Source organism: Balaenoptera physalus, assembly GCF_965194825.1.
Source record: "Balaenoptera physalus genome assembly, chromosome: 4".
Taxonomy (NCBI): Eukaryota; Metazoa; Chordata; class Mammalia; order Artiodactyla; family Balaenopteridae; genus Balaenoptera; species Balaenoptera physalus.
This window is the reverse complement of record NC_138891.1, coordinates 80,372,907-80,394,692: the sequence shown is the minus strand read 5'-3', so window position 1 is coordinate 80,394,692 and position 21,786 is coordinate 80,372,907. Positions and strand designations below refer to the sequence as shown.

Here is a 21,786-nt window from a genome sequence, read left to right as displayed (position 1 = left end):
GGAGGCTGGGGAGATGAGGAGTGGCAGGTGGGAGGAGCCATCCAGGAGGGACAGGAGAGAAGCAGAGGGCGACTGCCCCGCCCACTGGGGCCCCAGGCAGCCTGCTGAGCTCCCAGACCGATCCCCTGCCCTCCAAAGCCCCCTCCAGGTCTCGTGGGTCCTTGGGGGCATAGGAAGGAGGCCGAGGGGAGAACAGGAGAGGCAGATGGGAGGGGCCCTCCGGGAGGAGAGGGAAAGGAGCAGAGGGCAACTGCCGCACCCACTAGAGCCCAAGAAGATTGCTGGGCTCCCCTGTGAGGTCCCCCCCACCCTCTGAGACCAGGGCTGGGGGGGCAAACCTGGGTCCCTTCTGTTCCTTGAGCCTAAGCCCCACCCCTCACAGCCCCCAGGGCCTTTTCCAGCCCTGTCAGTCCTGAGCATTGGCTCTGCCCACCGCCCAAACCTCACCTTTGCTTAGGCCCCGCCCTCCACAGCCAAGGCCTCCCCCCGCCCCTTTTTTTTCTTTTTTCTTTTCCCTCCTCCTCTTTTTTACTATTATGGTACTGATGTGCCTTCTGGTTGTTAATTCATCTATACTTTTATTTTTATATTCTTCCTAACATATCTGTTTATTTTTTACTTTGTTACTGTTTTTTTTTTGCTGCCCCAGGCAGCTTGCGGGACCTTGGTTCACGAACCCAGGGTTGGGCCGAAATTCCTGCGGTGGGAGCTCCGAGTCCGAACCACTGGACTAACAGAGAACCTCAGGCCTCAGGAAATGTTCGTTGGAGTGAGATCTCACGGAGTTCCTCATCTCAGCGCCAAGACCCAGCTCTACCCAATAGCCTATAAACTCCAGTGTTGGAAGCCTCAGGTCAAACAACCAGTAAGTCAGAAACACAATCCCACCCATTAGGGAAAAAAAAAAAAAAGAGATGGCTAAAAAATATGTCACAGATTAAGAAGCAAGGTAAAAACCTACAAGACCAAATAAATGAAGAGGAAATAGGCAATCTATCTGAAAAGAATTCAGAGTAATGATAGTAAAGATGATCCAGAATCTCGGAAATAGAATGGAGGCATGGACTGAGAAAATACAAGAAATGTGTAACAAAGATCTAGAAGAACTAAAGAACAAACAGAGATGAACAACACAATAACTGAAATGAAAAATACACTAGAAGGAATTGATAACAGAATAACTGAGGCAGAAAGACGAATAAGTGAGCTGGAAGACAAAATGGTGGAAATAATTGCTGAGGAGCAGAATAAAGAAAAAAGAATGAAAAGATTGAAGACAATCTCAGAGATCTCTGGGACAACACTAAATGCACCAACATTCGAATTATAGAGGTCCCAGAAGAAGAAGAGAAAAAGAAAGGGTCTGGGAAAATATTTGAAGAGATTATAGTTGAAAACTTCCCTAACAGGGGAAAGGAAATTAGTCATCCAAGTTCAGGAAGCACAGAGAGTCCCATACAGGATAAACCCTACGAAAAACACACCAAGACACATATTAATCAAACTAATAAAAATTAAATTCAAAGAAAAAATATTAAAAGCAGCAAGCGAAAAACAAAAAATAACTTACAAAGGAATCCCCATAAGGTTATCAGCTGATTTTTCAGCAGAAACTCTGCAGGCCAGAAGGGAGTGGCAGGATATACTTTAAGTGATGAAAGAGAAGAACCTACAACCAAGAGTACTCTACCCAGCAGGGATCTCATTCAGATTCAATGGAGAAGTCAAAAGCTTTTCAGACAAGCAAAAGCTAAGAGAATTCAGCAGCACCAAACCAGCTTTACAACAAATGCTAAAGAAACTTCTGTAAGCCAGAGACACAAGAGAAGAAAAAGACCCACAAAAACAAACCCAAAACAATTAAGAAAATGGTCATAGGAACATACATATCGATAATAACCTTGACTATAAATGGATTAAAGGCCCCAACCAAAAGACACAGACTGGCTGAATGGATACAAAAACAAGACCCATATATATGCTGTCTACAAGAGACCCACTTCAGACCTAGGGACACATACAGACTGAAAGTGAAGGGATGGAAAAAGATATTCCATGCAAATGGAAATCAAAGGAAAGCTGGAGTAGCAATACTCATATCAGATAAAATAGACTTTAAAATAAAGACTGTTACAAGAGATAAGGAGGGACACTACATAATGATCAAAGGATCAAGCCAAGAAGAAGATATAACAATTATGAATGTTTATGCACCCAACATAGGAGCACCTCAATACATAAGGCAAATGCTAACAACCATGAAAGGAGAAATTGACAGTAACACAATAATATTAGGGGACTTTAACACCCCACTTACACCCATGGACAGATCATCCAAACAGAAACTAAATAAGGAAACACAAGCTTTAAATGACAGAATAGACCAGATAGATCTAACTGATATTTATAGAACATTCCAGCCAAAAGTGGCAGAATACACTTTCTTCTCAACTGCACATGGAACATTCTCCAGGACAGATCACATCTTGGGTCACAAATCAAGCCTCGGAAGATTTAAGAAAATTGAAATCATATCAAGCATCTTTTCTGACCACAACGCTATGAGACTGGAAATCAATTACAGGACAAAAACTGTAAAAAACACAAATACATGGAGGCTAAACAGTGTGCTACTAAATAACCAAGAGATCACTGAAGAAATCAAAGAAGAAATAAAAAAATACATAGAAACAAATGACAATGAAAACATGATGACCCAAAACCTATGGGACGCAGCAAAAGCAGTTCTAAGAGGGAAGTTTACAGCAATTCAACCTCACCTCAAGAAACAAGAATAATCTCAAATAAACAATCTAGCCCTACACTTAAAACAACCAGAGAAAGAAGACCAAAGAAAACCCAAAGTCAGTAGAAGGAAAGAAATCATAGAAATAGAAATGAAGAAATCTATAGCAAAGATCAATAAAACTAAAAGCTGGGTCTTTGAGAAGAGAAACAAAATTGATAAACCCTTAGCCAGACTCATCAAGAAAAAAAGGGAGAGGATGCAAATAAATAAAATTAGAAATGAAAACGGAGAAATCACAACTGACACTGCAGAAATACAAAGGATTATAAGAGACTACTACAAACAACTATATGCCAATAAAATGGACAACCACGAAGAAACTGACAAGTTCTTGGAAAGGTACAGTTTTCCAAGACTGAACCAGGAAGAAGTAGAAAATATAAACAGACCTATCACAAGTAATGAAATTGAAACCGTAATTAAAAATCTTCCAACAAACGAAAGTTCAGGACCAGATGGCTTCACAGGCGAATTCTAACAGGCAAATTCTATCAAACATTTAGAGAAGAACTAACACCTATCCTTCTCAAACTCTTTCAAAAAATTGCAGAGGGAGAAACACTCCCAAATTAATTCTATGAAGCCACCATCACACTGTCACCAAAACCAGAAAAAGATATCACAAAAAAAGAAAATTATAGACCAATATCACTGATGAACACAGATGCAAAAATCCTGAACAAAATACTAGCAAACAGAATCCAACAACACATTAAAAGGATCATACACCATGATCAAGTGGGATTTATCCCAGGGATGCAAGGATTCTTCAGTATACACAAATCAATCAATGTGATGCACCACATTAACAAGTTAAGGAATAAAAACCATACGATCATCTCAATAGATGCAGAAAAAGCTTTTGACAAAATTCAACACATATTTATGATAAAAGCTCTCCAGAAAATGGGTATAGAGGGAACCTTCCTCAACATAATAAAGGCTATATATGACAAATCCACAGTAAGCATCATACTCAATGGTGAAAAACTGAAAGCATTTTCACTAAGATCAGGAACAAGACAAGGATGCCCACTCTCACCACCCTTATTCAACATAGTTTTGGAAGTCCTAGCCACAGCAATCAAAGAAGAAAAAGAAATAAAAGGAATACAAATTGGAAAAGAAGAAGTAAAACTGTCACTGTCTGCAGATGACATACACTATACATAGAAAATCCTAAAGACGCCACCAGAAAACCAGTAGAACTAACCAGTGAATTTGGTAAAGTAGTAGGATACAAAATTAATGCACAGAAATCTCTGGCATTCCTATACACCAACAATGAAAAACCAGAAAGAGAAATTAAGGAAACACTCCCATTTACCACTGCAACAAAAAGAATAAAACAACTAGGAATAAACCTGCTTAAGGAGGCAAAAGACTTGTACTCAGAAAACTATAAAACACTGATGAAAGAAATCAAAGATGACATAAACAGATGGAGAAATATACAATGTTCTTGGATTGGAAGAATCAATATTGTGAAAATGACTATACTACCCAAAGCAATCTATAGATTCAATGCAATCCCTATCAAACTACCAATGGCATTCTTCACAGAATTAGAAGAAAAAATTTTACAATTCATATGGAAACTCAAAAGACCCCGAACAGCCAAAGCAATCTTGACAAAGAAAAATGGAGTTGAAGGAATCAGATTCCCCGACTTCAAACTACACCACAAAGCTATAGTAATCAAGACAGTATAGTACTGGCACAAATGCAGAAATATAGATCAATGGTACAGGATAGAATGCCCAGAGATAAACCCACACACATATGGGCACCTAATTTATGACAAAGAAGGCAAGAACATACAATGGAGAAAAGACAGCCTCTTCAATAAGTGGTGCTGGGAAAACTGGACAGCTACATGTAAAAGAATGAAATTAGAACACTCCGTAACACCATACACAAAAATAAACTCAAAATGGATTAAAGACCTAAATGTAAGACCAGACACTATTAAAAGTCTTAGAGGAAAACATAGGAAAAACACTCTCTGACATAAACCACAGCAAGATCTTTTTTGACCCACCTCCTAGAGTAACGGAAATAAAAACAAAAATAAACAAATGGGACTTGCTCCTAGGAGCAATCAATATTATGAATTTATATCATTCCAAAAATAAGCTATGCATCTGTGTACATATGCCTATACTCTCTGTGTTTTTAGAATACAAAAGGGAACATACTATACAGAGTCTTGACCTTGCTTTTTTGAATTTAATAATTCTTAGAGATCATTCCTTTTCCATTCACAGAGAGCTACTCCTTTCTTTTTAACAGCTGCATGTATTACATTATATGTATTATGTACCATAATTTATCTGGTAATGTTCCTACTGCCACCATTTATATACAATTCTATGATAAAAATCCTGGTATATACAATATTTTGTAAATGTGTGAGTATTTGTAAGGGAACAGTTCCTAGGAGTTAAATTGCTGGATGAAAGACTAAAATTCTGACAGAAGTTACCAAAACTACCCTCACAAGAAACTGCACTAGTTTATAGTCCCTGAGTAAGGGTAACAAAAGGTAACGAAAAGAGTATACAGGGTGGGAGGGTGGGGCTGGAGAGGAGGGAAGGAAGGGAGAAGAAAAGAGAGCTAGCTTACCTTCCAAAGTCACAGAGTTTTAAGACAGCTGTATCAGGATCCAACAAGAGGTTCTGTGGTTTAATATCCCGATGGCAGATTCCAAAAGAATGGATATAGGCTAAACTTCGGAACAGCTGATACATATACAACTGGAATAAAGAGTAAAAATTAATTGAATACTTACTTTCTATCCCAAACAATTCAGAGTCCTTATGCAGGAAACAAAGTAACAGATTTCCAGAAAAGAATAGTGAAAAGCTGGGGATTGTTTGCACTCAGTCTTTCTTAAACAAGTTTTATGTCATTTCTCTATCCATTAGCTAATTATAGTTTAGTTAACCAATGTTATATTTGTACCATCTTTTAATAACTTAAAAAAGGAAAATTTACAATGTGCTGTTATAATTTTTATTTTACTAACATCTCACCACAAACCTTTTTTCCCCTAAACACAGATTTAAAAACTCAGAGGGGTATTCCAAATCATGTGACTAACAAGTACCAATGTTTAGACCAGAAGCCAAGTCTTCTGTTTTTTAAGTTCATCATCCTTTGTCAGGGCCAGAGGTTATTGATACAGAGGTCTGGGAAAACTCACACGTGAACTGAGAAAATCTGTTATCAATGGACTATCAAGACATCAGTAAATCTATTAATAGCAACACCATTCTTCTGTTAATATCCTTCAGAATTAAGTAGACTTCAAAATGCCATTTAAAAACAGATTCTAGATGACTACTGACATCAATTTAAAAGAATATTTATTTCAATTTTATTACAAAACAACATACACTGAGAAACTGGGTCTGTGTGGGAGAAAGAATTAGACTCTTGACTGGAGAAGAGACAGTCTTTGTGAAGAAAGTGAGTATATCTTAAACCTTCTATTTGTTCCAAGGTCAGTGTTCTGGTTCACTTATAAATTTTTCTGACTCCTCACCTTCTGACCTCTACCCCAAAGTTATATACCATGAAAAGAACTTTTGAAATGATTCAAATCAGAGATACCAGTATCTTGGTGAAAAACAACAAAAAGAGAGTTAAAAGTCAGATAAAGCACTGACATAAGGTATCATCTACATATGAAGTGGTCTTGACTCCTACAAAAATATACTGAATCACCAATTTACAGGAAATACTGAGGACAGAGGAACATATTAACACCACTATAGTAATCCCATCAGCAAAATCCATTTTATTACTATAAAGCTTAAAACTATAACTATTAAGTAAAAACTTCAATACTCAAAACATTCAGAATCAATGCCATTTTATTTTCTAGAGCTATTTGTATAAAAGGTAAAATGCAAAAAATTGTACTTAGAAAGCTGAACTTTTAAACTTAACTCCTAGTTAATTTTCACAATGTCATAGTTAAACAAATAATCTGTTTCTAATAATCTACCACAACTTCAGTCGTAATTATGTTGGATAAACTGCAAGCCACTCTAACATGAGTTGTATCAAATAAAAAAGATGACATTGACATCAGGTACCAAAAATTAATTAACACCTTAATAGAGCCTGTGCATATTTAAAATTATGAAAAGTTTAAACTTCAGCTATGGACACACTATATCTATAAATGGCAATAAAACATTGCATTTGGTAATATTTATAACCATATTTTTATAATTTTATAGGATACGCTTGCTCCTATTTCAGCCTGTGGCACAATAAGGGTTATAAGAAATTAAATTAAAAGGTGCTATAGGTAGCAAAATAAAAACCCATAATTGTCTGTGAAAAAGTTCATTTGTCAGAAAGATGACAAGTATCTTTAATACCCGCGTCATGAAAGTTTAAAAAGGGAAGACTTCACGCTTTAAAACTGTACAAAAATTTAATGAAACTCTAGCAATACCTACTTTGCAGCTTTCCCCCCTCAGAATGAGATGTAATAATATAGTTAAAATACACCCAGCGCTCTCCCTTGTTCATAATAACTAAAATGGGAAATTGTTCCATTTTTACATACCTTAACATAGATCACAGGGAGCGTCTGTTTGGCTCGACTATAGTGTCTGGCAACTCTGTATACTGTTTCCGGAACATAGTCCAGCACCAGATTAAGATAGACCTCATCTTTCTGAAAGAGTTTATTAAAAACAAACAAACCAAAAAAACAAGATTAGGAACTAGTCTTTAAATATTCAAATTAGAGTAAATTCTCTATACATTCACTTATTCAGATTTTTAAAGAAAAGATTCATGTGTTCCATTTTAATTATACAAAATTAATTCAGAATATAACCATAATAGTAAAAACAAGTCTACCACATTTTTTTTACTAACAATTTCATGGCAAAAACACAGCCATTTCAAGACTGTTAAGATTGCTAGTCATATTTAAACTGTTATTTTGGTTATATGATTTTAGAGGATATTACCTGTCACAAAACTTCATATTTTCTAGTTTGAGAATCAGTGCTCTTATATCCTATCAGGAAAGGTGTCATGGTAGTAAAATAAGTATTGAACTGGGAGCTAAGAAATGTGCATTTCTAGCCCTAGCTCTGCTAACTGATGTATGCAAGTCATTTAATCTCTCTAGGCTTCCGCTTCTTCAACTATAGCATGAAAAGTTGGACTTCAAAATTTCTCCTTAAAAAGATTCTATGGTTATTTGATTAGTTATATTAGTTAATTAGTCTATAATTAGTAAAATAATCACTTGTCTTCTAAAATTAACTGAAGAAAAAAAAAGAATAACTTATAAGGCAGCGAGTTACCATACTCACAAGTTTACTGCAGGTCATATGTTTAAACATCCATTCACAGCAGCATAAAGACACCAATCCAAGATCAGTGGAAAGAAAGAAGGGAATTCCAACTAAGTACCAAGTAGGAAAGAAGAAGAGAGTGCTACCCTCACCCTGTTCATGTGAATAATATCAGATAAGCAAACTGAAGCAGAACACAAAGTTGAGAATCACTGTGTTCAAGTCTAGAACTGGCTACTGAGTAGGAATATCTGCAGGTAAAACTTCACAATCTTCCCAGTTTGAAATCATCTTACCTGCCAAACTAAAGTGAAGAATTTCAATTTTCAGCATTTATTGAGCATTTTCTATATGTCAGTAGTCATTGCAGAGGAAGTAAGGAAGTAAGGGTGCAGGTAAAAGACATGTCATCTAAATTGAGTATGAAAGGGGCATTTCAGGCAGAGAGAAAACTATATTCAAGATGTGAGGTCAGGCTTCCCTGATGGCACAGTGGTTAAGAATCCGCCTGCCAATTCAGGGGACACGGGTTCGAGCCCTGGTCCAGGAAGATCCCACACGCTGCAGAGCAACTAAGCCCATGTGCCACAACTACTGAGCCTGCGCTCTAGAGCCCGCGAGCCACGACTACTGAGCCCACGTGCCGCAACTACTGAAGCCCGCGTGCCTAGAGCCTGTGCTCCACAACAAGGGAAGCCATGACAATGAGAAGCCTGTGCAACGCAACGAAGAGTAGCCCCCACTCACCGCAACTAGAGAAAGCCCGCGCGCAGCAACGAAGACACAACACAACCAAAAATAAAAAAAAAAAAAAGATGTGAGGTCAAAGAACAGAGCAGATCTCAGGAAACAGTTTAGTGAGGCAGCATGCCATTGACCCTACTACCTTTTCACTTTCCCTCAGTCTTTCATGTTCTCCTCTCTTCCCTCCATAGCTTAAATTCCATGGTCTAACATTACCCTCACTCTCTAACAAGGGAGTTAGTAAACAATAGCAAAGGCCTGTTTTTAAACTCTTCTCCCATCCTCACCCTCAGCTGATACCTTGCTTGTACCACTACATGTACCCATTTACCAGCATCTACCCCCAGATGCTTTTCCTTCACTACTCTAACTAGAGATAAGCTGACCAAGCTCCTTTCTAAGGCAAACTCTGCTGCATGTGAACAAACTACTGTGCTTTTCCTATTCACACTCATTGTTTCAGTAATTTTTCTTTCTCTGTCGATTATTCTCTCTCTGTGAGAGCATTACAATCAGCACATAAACTTGTTATTTCTCCCATCGTTAAAAAGAATCTCTAATCGCACTAATCACCACCATCCTATTTTCTGGCCCCTTTAACAGCAAAATTCTTCAAGAGATGTCTAAACTGACTTTCTCCAATACCTGGCTCTTCTCATTCTCTCTAAAACTTACTCCAATAGAATTTCACCACCACTATTCCACAATAATTATTCATCAAGATCAATAATCTCCTTGTTGCTGTATTCAATGCTAATTTTCAGGCATCATCTTTCCCTCTCTTTTACTTGACTTAGCACTACCATCTGACAAGTCGATCACGTTCCCTTCTTTGAAACACTTGCTTCACTTGGGTTTTAGAACACTATACTCTTCTGGTTTTCATCCTACCTTAAAGACAGCTCTTCTGGCTCTCTATTTCTGGTTCCTTCTATTCTCCTTTATCTCTTAAGGAACAGAGGATCTTAAGGCTCAGTCCTCAGACCTCTGTTCTTTGTGTAAGCCCACTCATCCAGTCTAATGGCTCAATACTACTATACACTGATGACTCCCAAATTCATATATATCCTGGGACCTCTGCCTTTAAATCCAGGCTAGTATATCCACTAGCCTGGACTTAAAGGCAGAGGGGGAAGTTGGGAACATGATAATGAAAGCAGTGTGAGCAGCTGGAAACCTCCTACAAGAATCCAAGGCCTAGACTAGGGCATAGGTAATAAGGATTTTTAAAAAAGGAGGTGGGAGACAGGTATATTGGCTAGTTAAACAAGAGAGTAATAGAGAACCTGAGAAACAAAGAAGTTTGGATTAATTTAACAGTCTCTAAACCTGGGCAACTAGGCAGGTGATGAGACAAGGAACGTAAAAAGAGCAAAAAGGTGTGAGGGAAAAAGTTGAACTTTTATTTAATGAATATCAGAACATTTTAGGTAGCTTTGTTCCATAGGTGGTTGGAAATACATAGGTGGTTGGTCAAGTCAAACTCAGAAAACAAGAGTAGAGCATAGCTAGAGATTTAGGCAATAGCTGAAACTGTAAGAACAAGAATCACTCACCTAAGAAGAGTGTATACAGTAAGAGAGTGAGGAAAGGATTGAGTATAAGATTCTTGAAAATTAAGAACGAAACTTCCCTTAAGACATTAGGGGACAACTCAGCAATGAGAACTAAGAGGCATAAAAGCACAAGGAAAGACGAGCATCGAAAGATCCAAAGTTGAGTTTCAATAATGATGAGATGTGGAACAGCAAAGTGTTTCAATGGCAGGAAGGATGGGATTGAAAAGGCTGTTGGATCTGGTATACCATGGTTCAGTGACGGTGTTGGAAAGAGCAGTTTCAGAGCATGGTGCCAATAGCAACCAACCTGTACTGAGTTCATGAGTGAGCAGATGGCAGGTAAGAAATAGGAGGCAGTTAATTTAGTTTGTTCTTACAAAATCTCTAGTGGTGAAAGTAAGGAGAGAGCTGGGAGCTGGTAACTTGAGGGGAAACAAAAGTCAAAGAAAAATTTTAAATGTGCTTTTTGTTTGTAGTTTTTAGTGGCTAAGAGACCCAAATTTATTTGTATGCTGACTGGATAAAGATAGAAAAGTTTTAAGAAACAAAAGAAAAGGGACAACTGATGAAACAAGGTTCTAGAACATCACAAGAACAGGAAAACAAAAACACAGAGAAGTTATACCGTGTAGTAATTAAGAGGCAAGGTTAGCATGAGTCACACAAACTACACGGAAGTCCCAACACTGCTACTACAAGTTATGTGACCACAGCAAGTTACTTAACCTCTTGAAGCCACAGTTTCCTGTAAAATAGTGCTAATGATGATACCTACTTTAAAAGATTGTCATGCGATTATTAGAAATAATCATACACAGCTCTTGAAGCATATTACCTGGCACATAATACTTAATTTTAACTTTTATCATCTTTAAAAAGAAACGAGACAGTTACAGAAAGATAGAGAAGATGAAAAGGCAGAGGGCTATATACCAGATGAAGGAACAAGAAAAAACCCCAGAAAAACAACTAAATGAAGTGGAGATAGGCAACCTTCCAGAGAAAGAATTCAGAATAATGATAGTGAAGATGATCCAGGACCTCGGAATAAGAATGGAGGCAAAGATTGAGAAGATGCAAGAAATGATTAACAAAGACCTAGAAGAATTAAAGAACAAACAAACAGAGATGACCAATACAATAACTGAAATGAAAACTACACTAGAAGGAATCAATAGCAGAATAACTGAGGCAGAAGAACGGATAAGTGACCTGGAAGACAGAATGGTGGAATTCACTGCTGCGGAACAGACTAAAGAAAAAAGAATGAAAAGAAATGAAGACGGCCTAAGAGACCTCTGGGACAACATTAAACGCAACAACATTCGCATTATAGGGGTCCCAGAAGGAGAAGAGAGAGAGAAAGGATCAGAGAAAATATTTGAAGAGATTATAGTCGAAAACTTCCCTAACATGGGAAAGGAGATAGCCACCCAAGTCCAGGAAGCGCAGAGAGTCCCATACAGAATAAACCCAAGGAGAAACATGCCGAGACACATAGTAATCAAAGTGGCAAAAATTAAAGACAAAGAAAAATTATTGAAAGCAGCAAGGGAAAAACGACAAATAACATACAAGGGAACTCCCATAAGGTTAACAGCTGATTTCTCAGCAGAAACTCTGCAAGCCAGAAGGGAGTGGCATGATATACTTAAAGTGATGAAAGGGAAGAACCTACAACCAAGATTACTCTACCCGGCAAGGATCTCATTTAGATTTGATGGAGAAATCAAAAGCTTTACAGACAAGCAAAAGCTAAGAGAATTCAGCACCACCAAACCAGCTCTACAACAAATGCTAAAGGAACTTCTCTAAGTGGGAAACACAAGAGAAGAAAAGGACCTACAAAAACAAACCCAAAACAATTAAGAAAATGGTCATAGGAACATACATATCGATAATTACCTTAAACGTGAATGGATTAAACGCCCCAACCAAAAGACATAGACTGGCTGAATGGATACAAAAACAGGACCCATATATATGCTGTCTACAAGAGACCCACTTTAGACCTAGGGACACATACAGACTGAAAGTTAGGGGATGGAAAAAGATATTCCATGCAAATGGAAATCAAAAGAAAGCTGGAGTAGCTATACTCATATCAGATAAAATAGACTTTAAAATAAAGAATGTTACAAGAGACAAGGAAGGACACTACATAATGATCCAGGGATCAATCCAAGAAGAAGATATAACAATTATAAATATATATGCACCCAACATAGGAGCACCTCAATACATAAGGCAACTGCTAACAGCTATAAAAGAGGAAATCGACAGTAACACAATAATAGTGGGGGACTTTAACACTTCACTTACACCAATGGACAGATCATCCAAAATGAAAATAAATAAGGAAACAGAAGCTTTAAATGACACAATAGACCAGATAGATTTAATTGATATATATAGGACATTCCATCCAAAAACAGCAGATTACACATTCTTCTCAAGTGCGCACGGAACATTCTCCAGGATAGATCACATCTTGGGTCACAAATCAAGCCTCAGTAAATTTAAGAAAATTGAAATCATACCAAGCATCTTTTCTGACCACAACGCTATGAGATTAGAAATGAATTACAGGGAAAAAAACGTAAAAAAGACAAACACATGGAGGCTAAACAATACGTTACTAAATAACCAAAAGATCACTGAAGAAATCAAAGAGGAAATAAAAAAATACCTAGAGACAAATGACAATGAAAACACGACGACCCAAAACCTATGGGATGCAGCAAAAGCGGTTCTAAGAGGGAAGTTTATAGCTATACAAGCCTACCTAAAGAAACAAGAAAAATCTCAAGTAAACAATCTAACCTTACACCTAAAGAAACTAGAGAAAGAAGAACAAACAAAACCCAAAGTTAGCAGAAGGAAAGAAATCATAAAGATCAGAGCAGAAATAAATGAGATAGAAACAAAGAAAACAATAGCAAAGATCAATAAAACTAAAAGTTGGTTCTTTGAGAAGATAAACAAAATTGATAAGCCATTAGCCAGACTCATCAAGAAAAAGAGGGAGAGGACTCAAATCAATAAAATCAGAAATGAAAAAGGAGAAGTTACAACAGACACCACAGAAATACAAAACATCCTAAGAGACTACTATAAGCAACTTTATGCCAATAAAATGGACAACCTGGAAGAAATGGACAAATTCTTAGAAAGGTATAACCTTCCAAGACTGAATCAGGAAGAAACAGAAAATATGAACAGACCAATCACAAGTAATGAAATTGAAACTGTGATTAAAAATCTTCCAACAAACAAAAGTCCAGGACCAGATGGCTTCACAGGTGAATTCTATCAAACATTTAGAGAAGAGCTAACACCCATCCTTCTCAAACTCTTCCAAAAAATTGCAGAGGAAGGAACACTCCCAAACTCATTCTATGAGGCCACCATCACCCTGATACCAAAACCAGACAAGGACACTACAAAAAAAGAAAATTACAGACCAATATCACTGATGAATATAGATGCAAAAATCCTCAACAAAATACTAGCAAACAGAATCCAACAACACATTAAAAGGATCATACACCACGATCAAGTGGGATTTATCCCAGGGATGCAAGGATTCTTCAATATACGCAAATCAATCAATGTGATACACCATATTAACAAACTGAAGAATAAAAACCATATGATCATCTCAATAGATGCAGAAAAAGCTTTTGACAAAATTCAACACCCATTTATGATAAAAACTCTCCAGAAAGTGGGCATAGAGGGAACCTACCTCAACATAATAAAGGCCATATATGACAAACCCACAGCAAACATCATTCTCAATGGTGAAAAACTGAAAGCATTTCCTCTAAGATCAGGAACGAGACAAGGATGTCCACTCTCACCACTATTATTCAACATAGTTCTGGAAGTCCTAGCCACGGCAATCAGAGAAGAAAAAGAAATAAAAGGAATACAAATTGGAAAAGAGGAAGTAAAACTGTCACTGTTTGCGGATGACATGATACTATACATAGAGAATCCTAAAACTGCCACCAGAAAACTGCTAGAGCTAATTAATGAATATGGTAAAGTTGCAGGATACAAAATTAATGCACAGAAATCTCTTGCATTCCTATACACTAATGAGGAAAAATCTGAAAGAGAAATTATGGAAACACTCCCATTTACCACTGCAACAAAAAGAATAAAATACCTAGGAATAAACCTACCTAGGGAGACAAAAGAACTGTATGCAGAAAACTATAAGACACTGATGAAAGAAATTAAAGATGATACCAACAGATGGAGAGATATACCATGTTCTTGGATTGGAAGAATCAACATTGTGAAAATGAGTATACTACCCAAAGCAATCTACAGATTCAATGCAATCCCTATCAAATTACCAATGGCATTTTTTACGGAGCTAGAACAAATCATCTTAAAATTTGTATGGAGACACAAAAGACCCCGAATAGCCAAAGCAGTCTTGAGGCAAAAAAATGGAGCTGGAGGAATCAGACTCCCTGACTTCAGACTATACTACAAAGCTACAGTAATCAAGACAATATGGTACTGGCACAAAAACAGAAACATAGATCAATGGAACAAGATAGAAAGCCCAGAGATTAACCCACGCACCTATGGTCAACTAATCTATGACAAAGGAGGCAAAGATATACAATGGAGAAAAGACAGTCTCTTCAATAAGTGGTGCTGGGAAAACTGGACAGCTACATGTAAAAGAATGAAATTAGAATACTCCCTAACACCATACACAAAAATAAACTCAAAATGGATTAGAGACCTAAATATAAGACTGGACACTATAAAACTCTTAGAGGAAAACATAGGAAGAACACTCTTTGACATAAATCACAGCAAGATCTTTTTTGATCCACCTCCTAGAGTAATGGAAATAAAAACAAAAATAAACAAGTGGGACCTAATGAAACTTCAAAGCTTTTGCACAGCAAAGGAAACCATAAACAAGACGAAAAGACAACCCTCAGAATGGGAGAAAATATTTGCAAATGAATCAACGGACAAAGGATTAATCTCCAAAATATATAAACAGCTCATTCAGCTCAATATCAAAGAAACAAACACCCCAATCCAAAAATGGGCAGAAGACCTAAATAGACATTTCTCCAAAGAAGACATACAGACGGCCACGAAGCACATGAAAAGCTGCTCAACATCACTAATTATTAGAGAAATGCAAATCAAAACTACAATGAGGTATCACCTCACTCCTGTTAGAATGAGGATCATCAGAAAATCTACAAACAACAAATGCTGGAGAGGGTGTGGAGAAAAGGGAACCCTCTTGCACTGTTGGTGGGAATGTAAATTGATACAGCCACTCTGGAGAACAATATGGAGGTTCCTTAAAAAACTAAAAATAGAATTACCATATGACCCAGCAATCCCACTACTGGGCATATACCCAGAGAAAACCGTAATTCAAAAAGACACATGCACCCGAATGTTCATTGCAGCACTATTTACAATAGCCAGGTCATGGAAGCAACCTAAATGCCCATCAACAGACGAATGGATAAAGAAGATGTGGTACATATATACAATGGAATATTACTCAGCCATAAAAAGGAACGAAATTGAGTCATTTGTTGAGACGTGGATGGATCTAGAGACTGTCATACAGAGTGAAGTAAGTCAGAAAGAGAAAAACAAATATCATATATTAATGCATGTATGTGGAACCTAGAAAAATGGTACAGATGAGCCAGTTTGCAGGGCAGAAGTTGAGACACAGATGTAGAGAATGGACATATGGACACCAAAGGGGGAAAACTGCGGTGAGGTGGGGATGGTGGTGTGCTGAATTGGGCGATTGGGATTGACAAAAAAAAAAAAAAAAAAAAAAGAAACGATACCACATTTTTTCCCCCTGTACATCTAAAATAAGTGATTAGGTGTTAGAAAGAATAAATAAAATGAATGTATGTCTGATGACCCTATTTCTTGTAAAATAAGAGATAGGTTATATGTAAAACTGAGGGTAGCAAAAGTAATGCTGAGGGCTAAGGGAAGAAAATTTCAAAGATCAAGATTTAGGTAAGAATTAGTTCCAAGTGAAGGTGAGGTCTGATAAACAGAATAAACAAATAAAAAATGCTGAACTGGTGTTGAAGGGGTTGCTGTGTAAGTAGAACCCGAGGAATGGTAAGTCTTGGGTTTTGGAAGGGTCATTAATACGGATGCCAAAATTATTCTTTTTTAACTATTATTTGATTACAAGGTTTCTTGATTTTAATAAATCACTTGACAAAGTTAATCACAATATATTTATAAATGACCTGGAGATGTGTACGGTAATTTAATTCATTTGCTAAATAATCATATCAAAAGTGAAGAATAAAAAGACTAAAAAATGAATACTAAGTTCAAGAGAGATTTCTAGTTGTAGGGCTACAAACTCTGTTCTTCCCTTGTCCTAATCAAATTATTGTAAATGATTTCCTTTATTAGGGGATACAAGAGCAAATGGCTAAGCAAGAAATATAAATGTATGAAGCCAAAATGTATAATGCAGTAAGAGGCAGTGGTTGGTAAATCAGATAGTACAAGACTTAACTAAAAGCATTCTAATTAAAAAAAAAAAAAATTAACAATGTGCTTGCAAAATAAAACACATCAGAGGATGAATCTGGCAGTCAATTTACAATTTTCTGACTTTAACACAACCACCTAATATTGCCACAAACCTAGGAAGAATGGCTTAAAATGGAAGACTAAATATGAATTTAAAGGACTCTAGTAGTCTAGAATGCTAAGCCAAACCCACAACATAAAACTTAACAAAGATAAATATAAAACCCTATGATTAAAATCAAAGTATCAATTTATTATGTAGAATGACAGATTAAGACTTAGTAATTCATCTGGAAAATAAATGATAGGTGTAACTGAACAGAGCTCAAAAGGAATCAACATTGAGATGCAGCTAATGAAAAAATTTGACGCAATATTAGGTTACAGTAGAAGTACTGTGTTCAGATCAACAAAGATAATTCCACTCTACTTTGTACAATTCAGGCTTCATTTGATGTACTGATGATATCCATTTTTAGGCAGTATATTTTATTCATAATATTAACAAAACAAAACACATCAACGGAAGGTTATCGAAACCATGTCTGTGATAGGTCAAATGTTCTCATTTATTATACTGTGAGAAATATGGAGGCTCAAATTATATTTGGAGCAGTACTTTGCAGATTAATATAAGCTTATCTTTTTGCTCAAATAAATTTTATTTATTCACTTCATTAACTAATCAACAACTTGTCAATTTTCTTTAGCACCATAGAGGGGGTCTGTCCATTTTGTAAGTATAACTATCTCTCTGACATTTAAAAGTTGTCATTTTGACTATCTTCATTTTCTGAGACACTGGAGGTGTCTATACTCAAAGGCACTTTGAACAACCCTTCACTTCATGGCTCTGAACTTGTATTCAAATCAAATCCAAAAATTGTATATATACAATTAGTCCTAAGACTGAAAACCGAAACTAACAACAAGTAATACTACCACCAATACCAATTTGAAATAAATGGGCTTAACATCATATTCTTTAAATGCTCTTGTTAAACCTACAGATGTTCTGCTGTAAATTAAACAGCCTCAGGAGTAATCCCTGAGGGGGAAGTGCCCATTCCTAGGAAATGTCATCACAGCAGAGAAACTACTATTTTCACGTTTCCAAAGTAGCTTTGTTTGGAGGTTTACGTAAAAGATAATTCACGAGACTGAGGATACTAATATTTCAAGAAGAAAGAAGGATCAGGTTTCTGCATTTCTATCACTTGTAATTTTCTGGAAAATCTCAGGCCTGCCGTTTTCTTAATGTAATCTCTCTCTTTTGAGTTAGCAAACAGAATGCCTGAATATTCACAGATTAGCAGTGAATTGTAAAAGCCAAGTATAAAAATACAACATAAAGAGTATCATTTAGCTGGAGATACTGAAAACAGTCTACTAACATAATGAGAAAGTACTAATTTCAGAGAACAGTTACTAGGCTTCCAAATTACATGATGTACAACTTCGGGAATATTTCTCTCAATGGTTCAGTAATCATTTTTATTAATAAACTATTCTCTAACTGCTGATAATCCCTCCTCTATGAACTCCACTCTAAAACTGTTCACTGAGTTAAGAAATTTGAATGACAAAATTTTGATCACACCTAACAAAAACTCAGCAAAAGCTGTGATAACTTCATCCATTGGAAGACAGAGACTACTTACTATGATGCTCTTACCCCCAAATAATTTTTCAAGTCAGGGAAACAAAATTGCTTGAAGCTGCAGTTTTAAGTAGAACCATGCTAGCATTCTAAAAATTTGATGGGATGCAAAGCAGCATATAAGAGAACCCAGTAAAAAGACATCCAACAAAGTACCATGATAGCCCTGGATTCTCCTCAGAATTGGGTTTAGGGAACTTGCACTAGCAGAAAAACCTTCAAAGTAGATGCCTTTTCTCTGATGAATGTGCCAGGCTGGCTAAAGATGGAAATAATACGAACAGTAAAGTGGGTGTGGATTAGGAAAAAGAGAAACATTCTTTTGCTTGGGAGACTGAGGGAGGGAATGGGGAAAGAGATGAGAACCTAGCATACAACAATGATTACGGCAAGCTTCATCCTTATCTCACACCTTCAAAGAAAATAAATATCAAAATTACATAAAAATGTACCAGAAGAAAAGATGCTTGCAAATGTTGTAGGGCAAAATATTTATAAGCTATTAAGGAAAATAATGCCAATCTGATTACATAAAAATGTAAAACATTTATACTACTTTCAAAAAAACCAGAACAAACCAAATATATGACAATTTGGAAAAAAATTTTGCTTACACAAGACAAAGAACTAACTTGTTTTTGTTTAAAATGCAAATGAGACTTCCCTGGTGGCGCAGTGGTTAATAATCCACCTCCTAGTGCAGGGGACATGGGTTCGAGCCCTGGACTGGGAAGATCCCACGTGCCGCGGAGCAGCTAAGCCCGTGAGCCGCAACTACTGAGCCTGCGCTCTAGAGCCCACGAGCCACAACTACTGAAGCCCACATACCTAGAGCCTGCGCTCTGCAACAAGAGAAGCCACCGCAATGAGAAGCCTGCGCACCACAACGAAGAGTAGCACCTGCTCAATGCAACTAGAGAAAGCCCGTGCGTGGCAACGAAGACCCAACACAGCCAAAATAAATAAATAAATAAATAAATTTACAAAATGCAAATGGCTCTTATAAGTCAATAACAAAAGACTAACATTCTAATAGAAAAAAATGGAAAGGGGCACGAATACATGGCCATACAAATGGCAAACAAAAATGTAGAAAGATGCTCAACCTCATTCATAATTAAAGAAATACAATAAAAATAACAATCAGCTACCATTTCTTATATATCAAATTGGAAAAGAACATTCAATCTGAGAAAACTAAGTATTGGAACAGTGTCACTGTCCAAAATGCACCATTATACACTTCTGGTGAATGTCCCAACTCTTGCAATCTTTTGGGAAGTCAATGGGCTAATACATTCATCCCAAAGTGAAGATGAACAGACACCCATTTCAACTCAGCAATGCCATTTCTAGGAATTAAGTCTATGAAAACAATTCCGTGTGTGTGTGCTTATGTATATGTGCATGCACATACACAAAGATGATTGAAGATTTGTGAAAAGAAATTTAAAATAATCTATATGCCAGAAAGTAGACATGCTCAAAAACACAAACCAAAACAAAACTGAGGCCCACATTAATGGGGGTATGTCAAAGGAGAACAGATGCTAACTGCAAAGAGCTCCCAATAACCAAAGCAGGAACAATTTGATTAATAAAATATAGTATTAGATTATAACCCAAAGTATAAAATAAATACGCATGAGTCCACACTGATATAAGTAAATAATAGATTAATAAATGGGGGAGAAGAGACAATCTTTCACGCAAAAGAAATCCAAACAGTTTATGTAGCAACTTTGCCCTTAAGGAAAATAACTCCCCTCTTCTTAGGTGTGGGCTACGGATAGTGATTTCCTTCCAAAGGATACAGCATGGAAATGGGGGAAAAAGAGCAACTTTACAGTGGCGAAAACTGAAAAATACAAGGTCAGCCAGGTAATCAAGATTAATAGCATGTCTTATTGATAGCACATACCCTTGATATGATGTGATGAAAACAGCACTCTGTGGTCTTTTTCCAAATAACCTATAGCCCTAGTTTATTATGAGATAAACATCAGATGAATTCCAATAGTGAGGCAGTCCACAAAATCTCTACCTAGTATTCCTCAAAACTGTCAAGGTCATCAAAAACAAGGTAAGTCTGAGAAATTGCCAGGGCCAAGAGGAGCCTAAGAGGCATAATAACTAAATGCACTATGGTAGCTTAAACAGGATCATGGAAGAGAAAAAAGACATTAGGTAAAAACTAAGGAAATCTGGGACTTCTCTGGTGGTCCAGTGGTTAACACTCCATGCTCCCAATGCAGGGCACTGGGTTTGGTCAGGGAACTAGATCCCACATGCCTCAAGTAAGAGCTGAATAAGTATATAAATATTAAAAAAAAACAAAAACTAAGGAAATCTGAATAAACTATGGATACATAATAATGTTATCAATACTGGTTCATTAATTCTAATAAACGTACCATACTAACATTAGATGTTAACAACAGAGGGAACTGGGTGCAGTGTCTATGCACATAGACATAAAGGCCATATTATTATGCTGTTATATTAACCTATGATATATGTGCTCATATATGCACATAGGAAATTCACCTCTGTGGAAAGGGATTTGGGGAGTTAGGGATTAGGGTAAAGAAGATTTTACTGTTGTTTACTGCCTTTCTGTGTTACCTCAATTTTTTTATAATATGAATGTAATAATATTTTAGTTTTAGTAAAATATTAAAATAACATAAAAACAAGGTAATAATTGACATTAAAAAGAAACTCTTAGATTCACATTTTCAAGCAGATGATAGTTAGCATCTTATTGCTGTTAGTAACATTTATAATTTATGAGGAGGTCTTGATAATTCATCCACTGCAGGAGTTTTACATTACCTATATATTTATTCTCTAGGTCACACTCCAATAAAAACGTCAGCATTTCATCAGTAAAAGTTTCATCCAGATTATCAATGTACCACTTTAGTAGAAATCACCATAAAATTTTAAGGAAGATACAAAACTGGCCTTATTTAGGCAACCTCTTTATTTAAGTGAATAAAATTCCTTGCTATCAATAATTTTCACACAGTAAGAAAGGCGAGAGAAAAAAAAGTGACGGGGGTTTATTTTGTAAACTTGGCCATGTATACACTTAGCTATAAC

The 21,786-nt window shown here is 36.6% G+C and overlaps 1 protein-coding gene across 6 annotated transcripts in view; it reads right to left on the bottom strand.

The window, feature by feature from the left end:
* The window catches only part of GSK3B (glycogen synthase kinase 3 beta), a 206,145-nt gene that overhangs the window by 73,726 nt on the left and 110,633 nt on the right, over positions 1-21,786 (bottom strand). For all 6 annotated transcript variants that reach the window (XM_082460066.1, XM_082460065.1, XM_082460063.1 and 3 more), the window contains 2 exons: positions 7,395-7,505; positions 5,435-5,565 (listed from right to left, as the gene is read on the bottom strand). In XM_082460066.1, the coding sequence (XP_082316192.1) occupies positions 5,435-5,565; positions 7,395-7,505 (242 nt within the window). The remainder of the gene's footprint in view (positions 1-5,434; positions 5,566-7,394; positions 7,506-21,786) is intronic.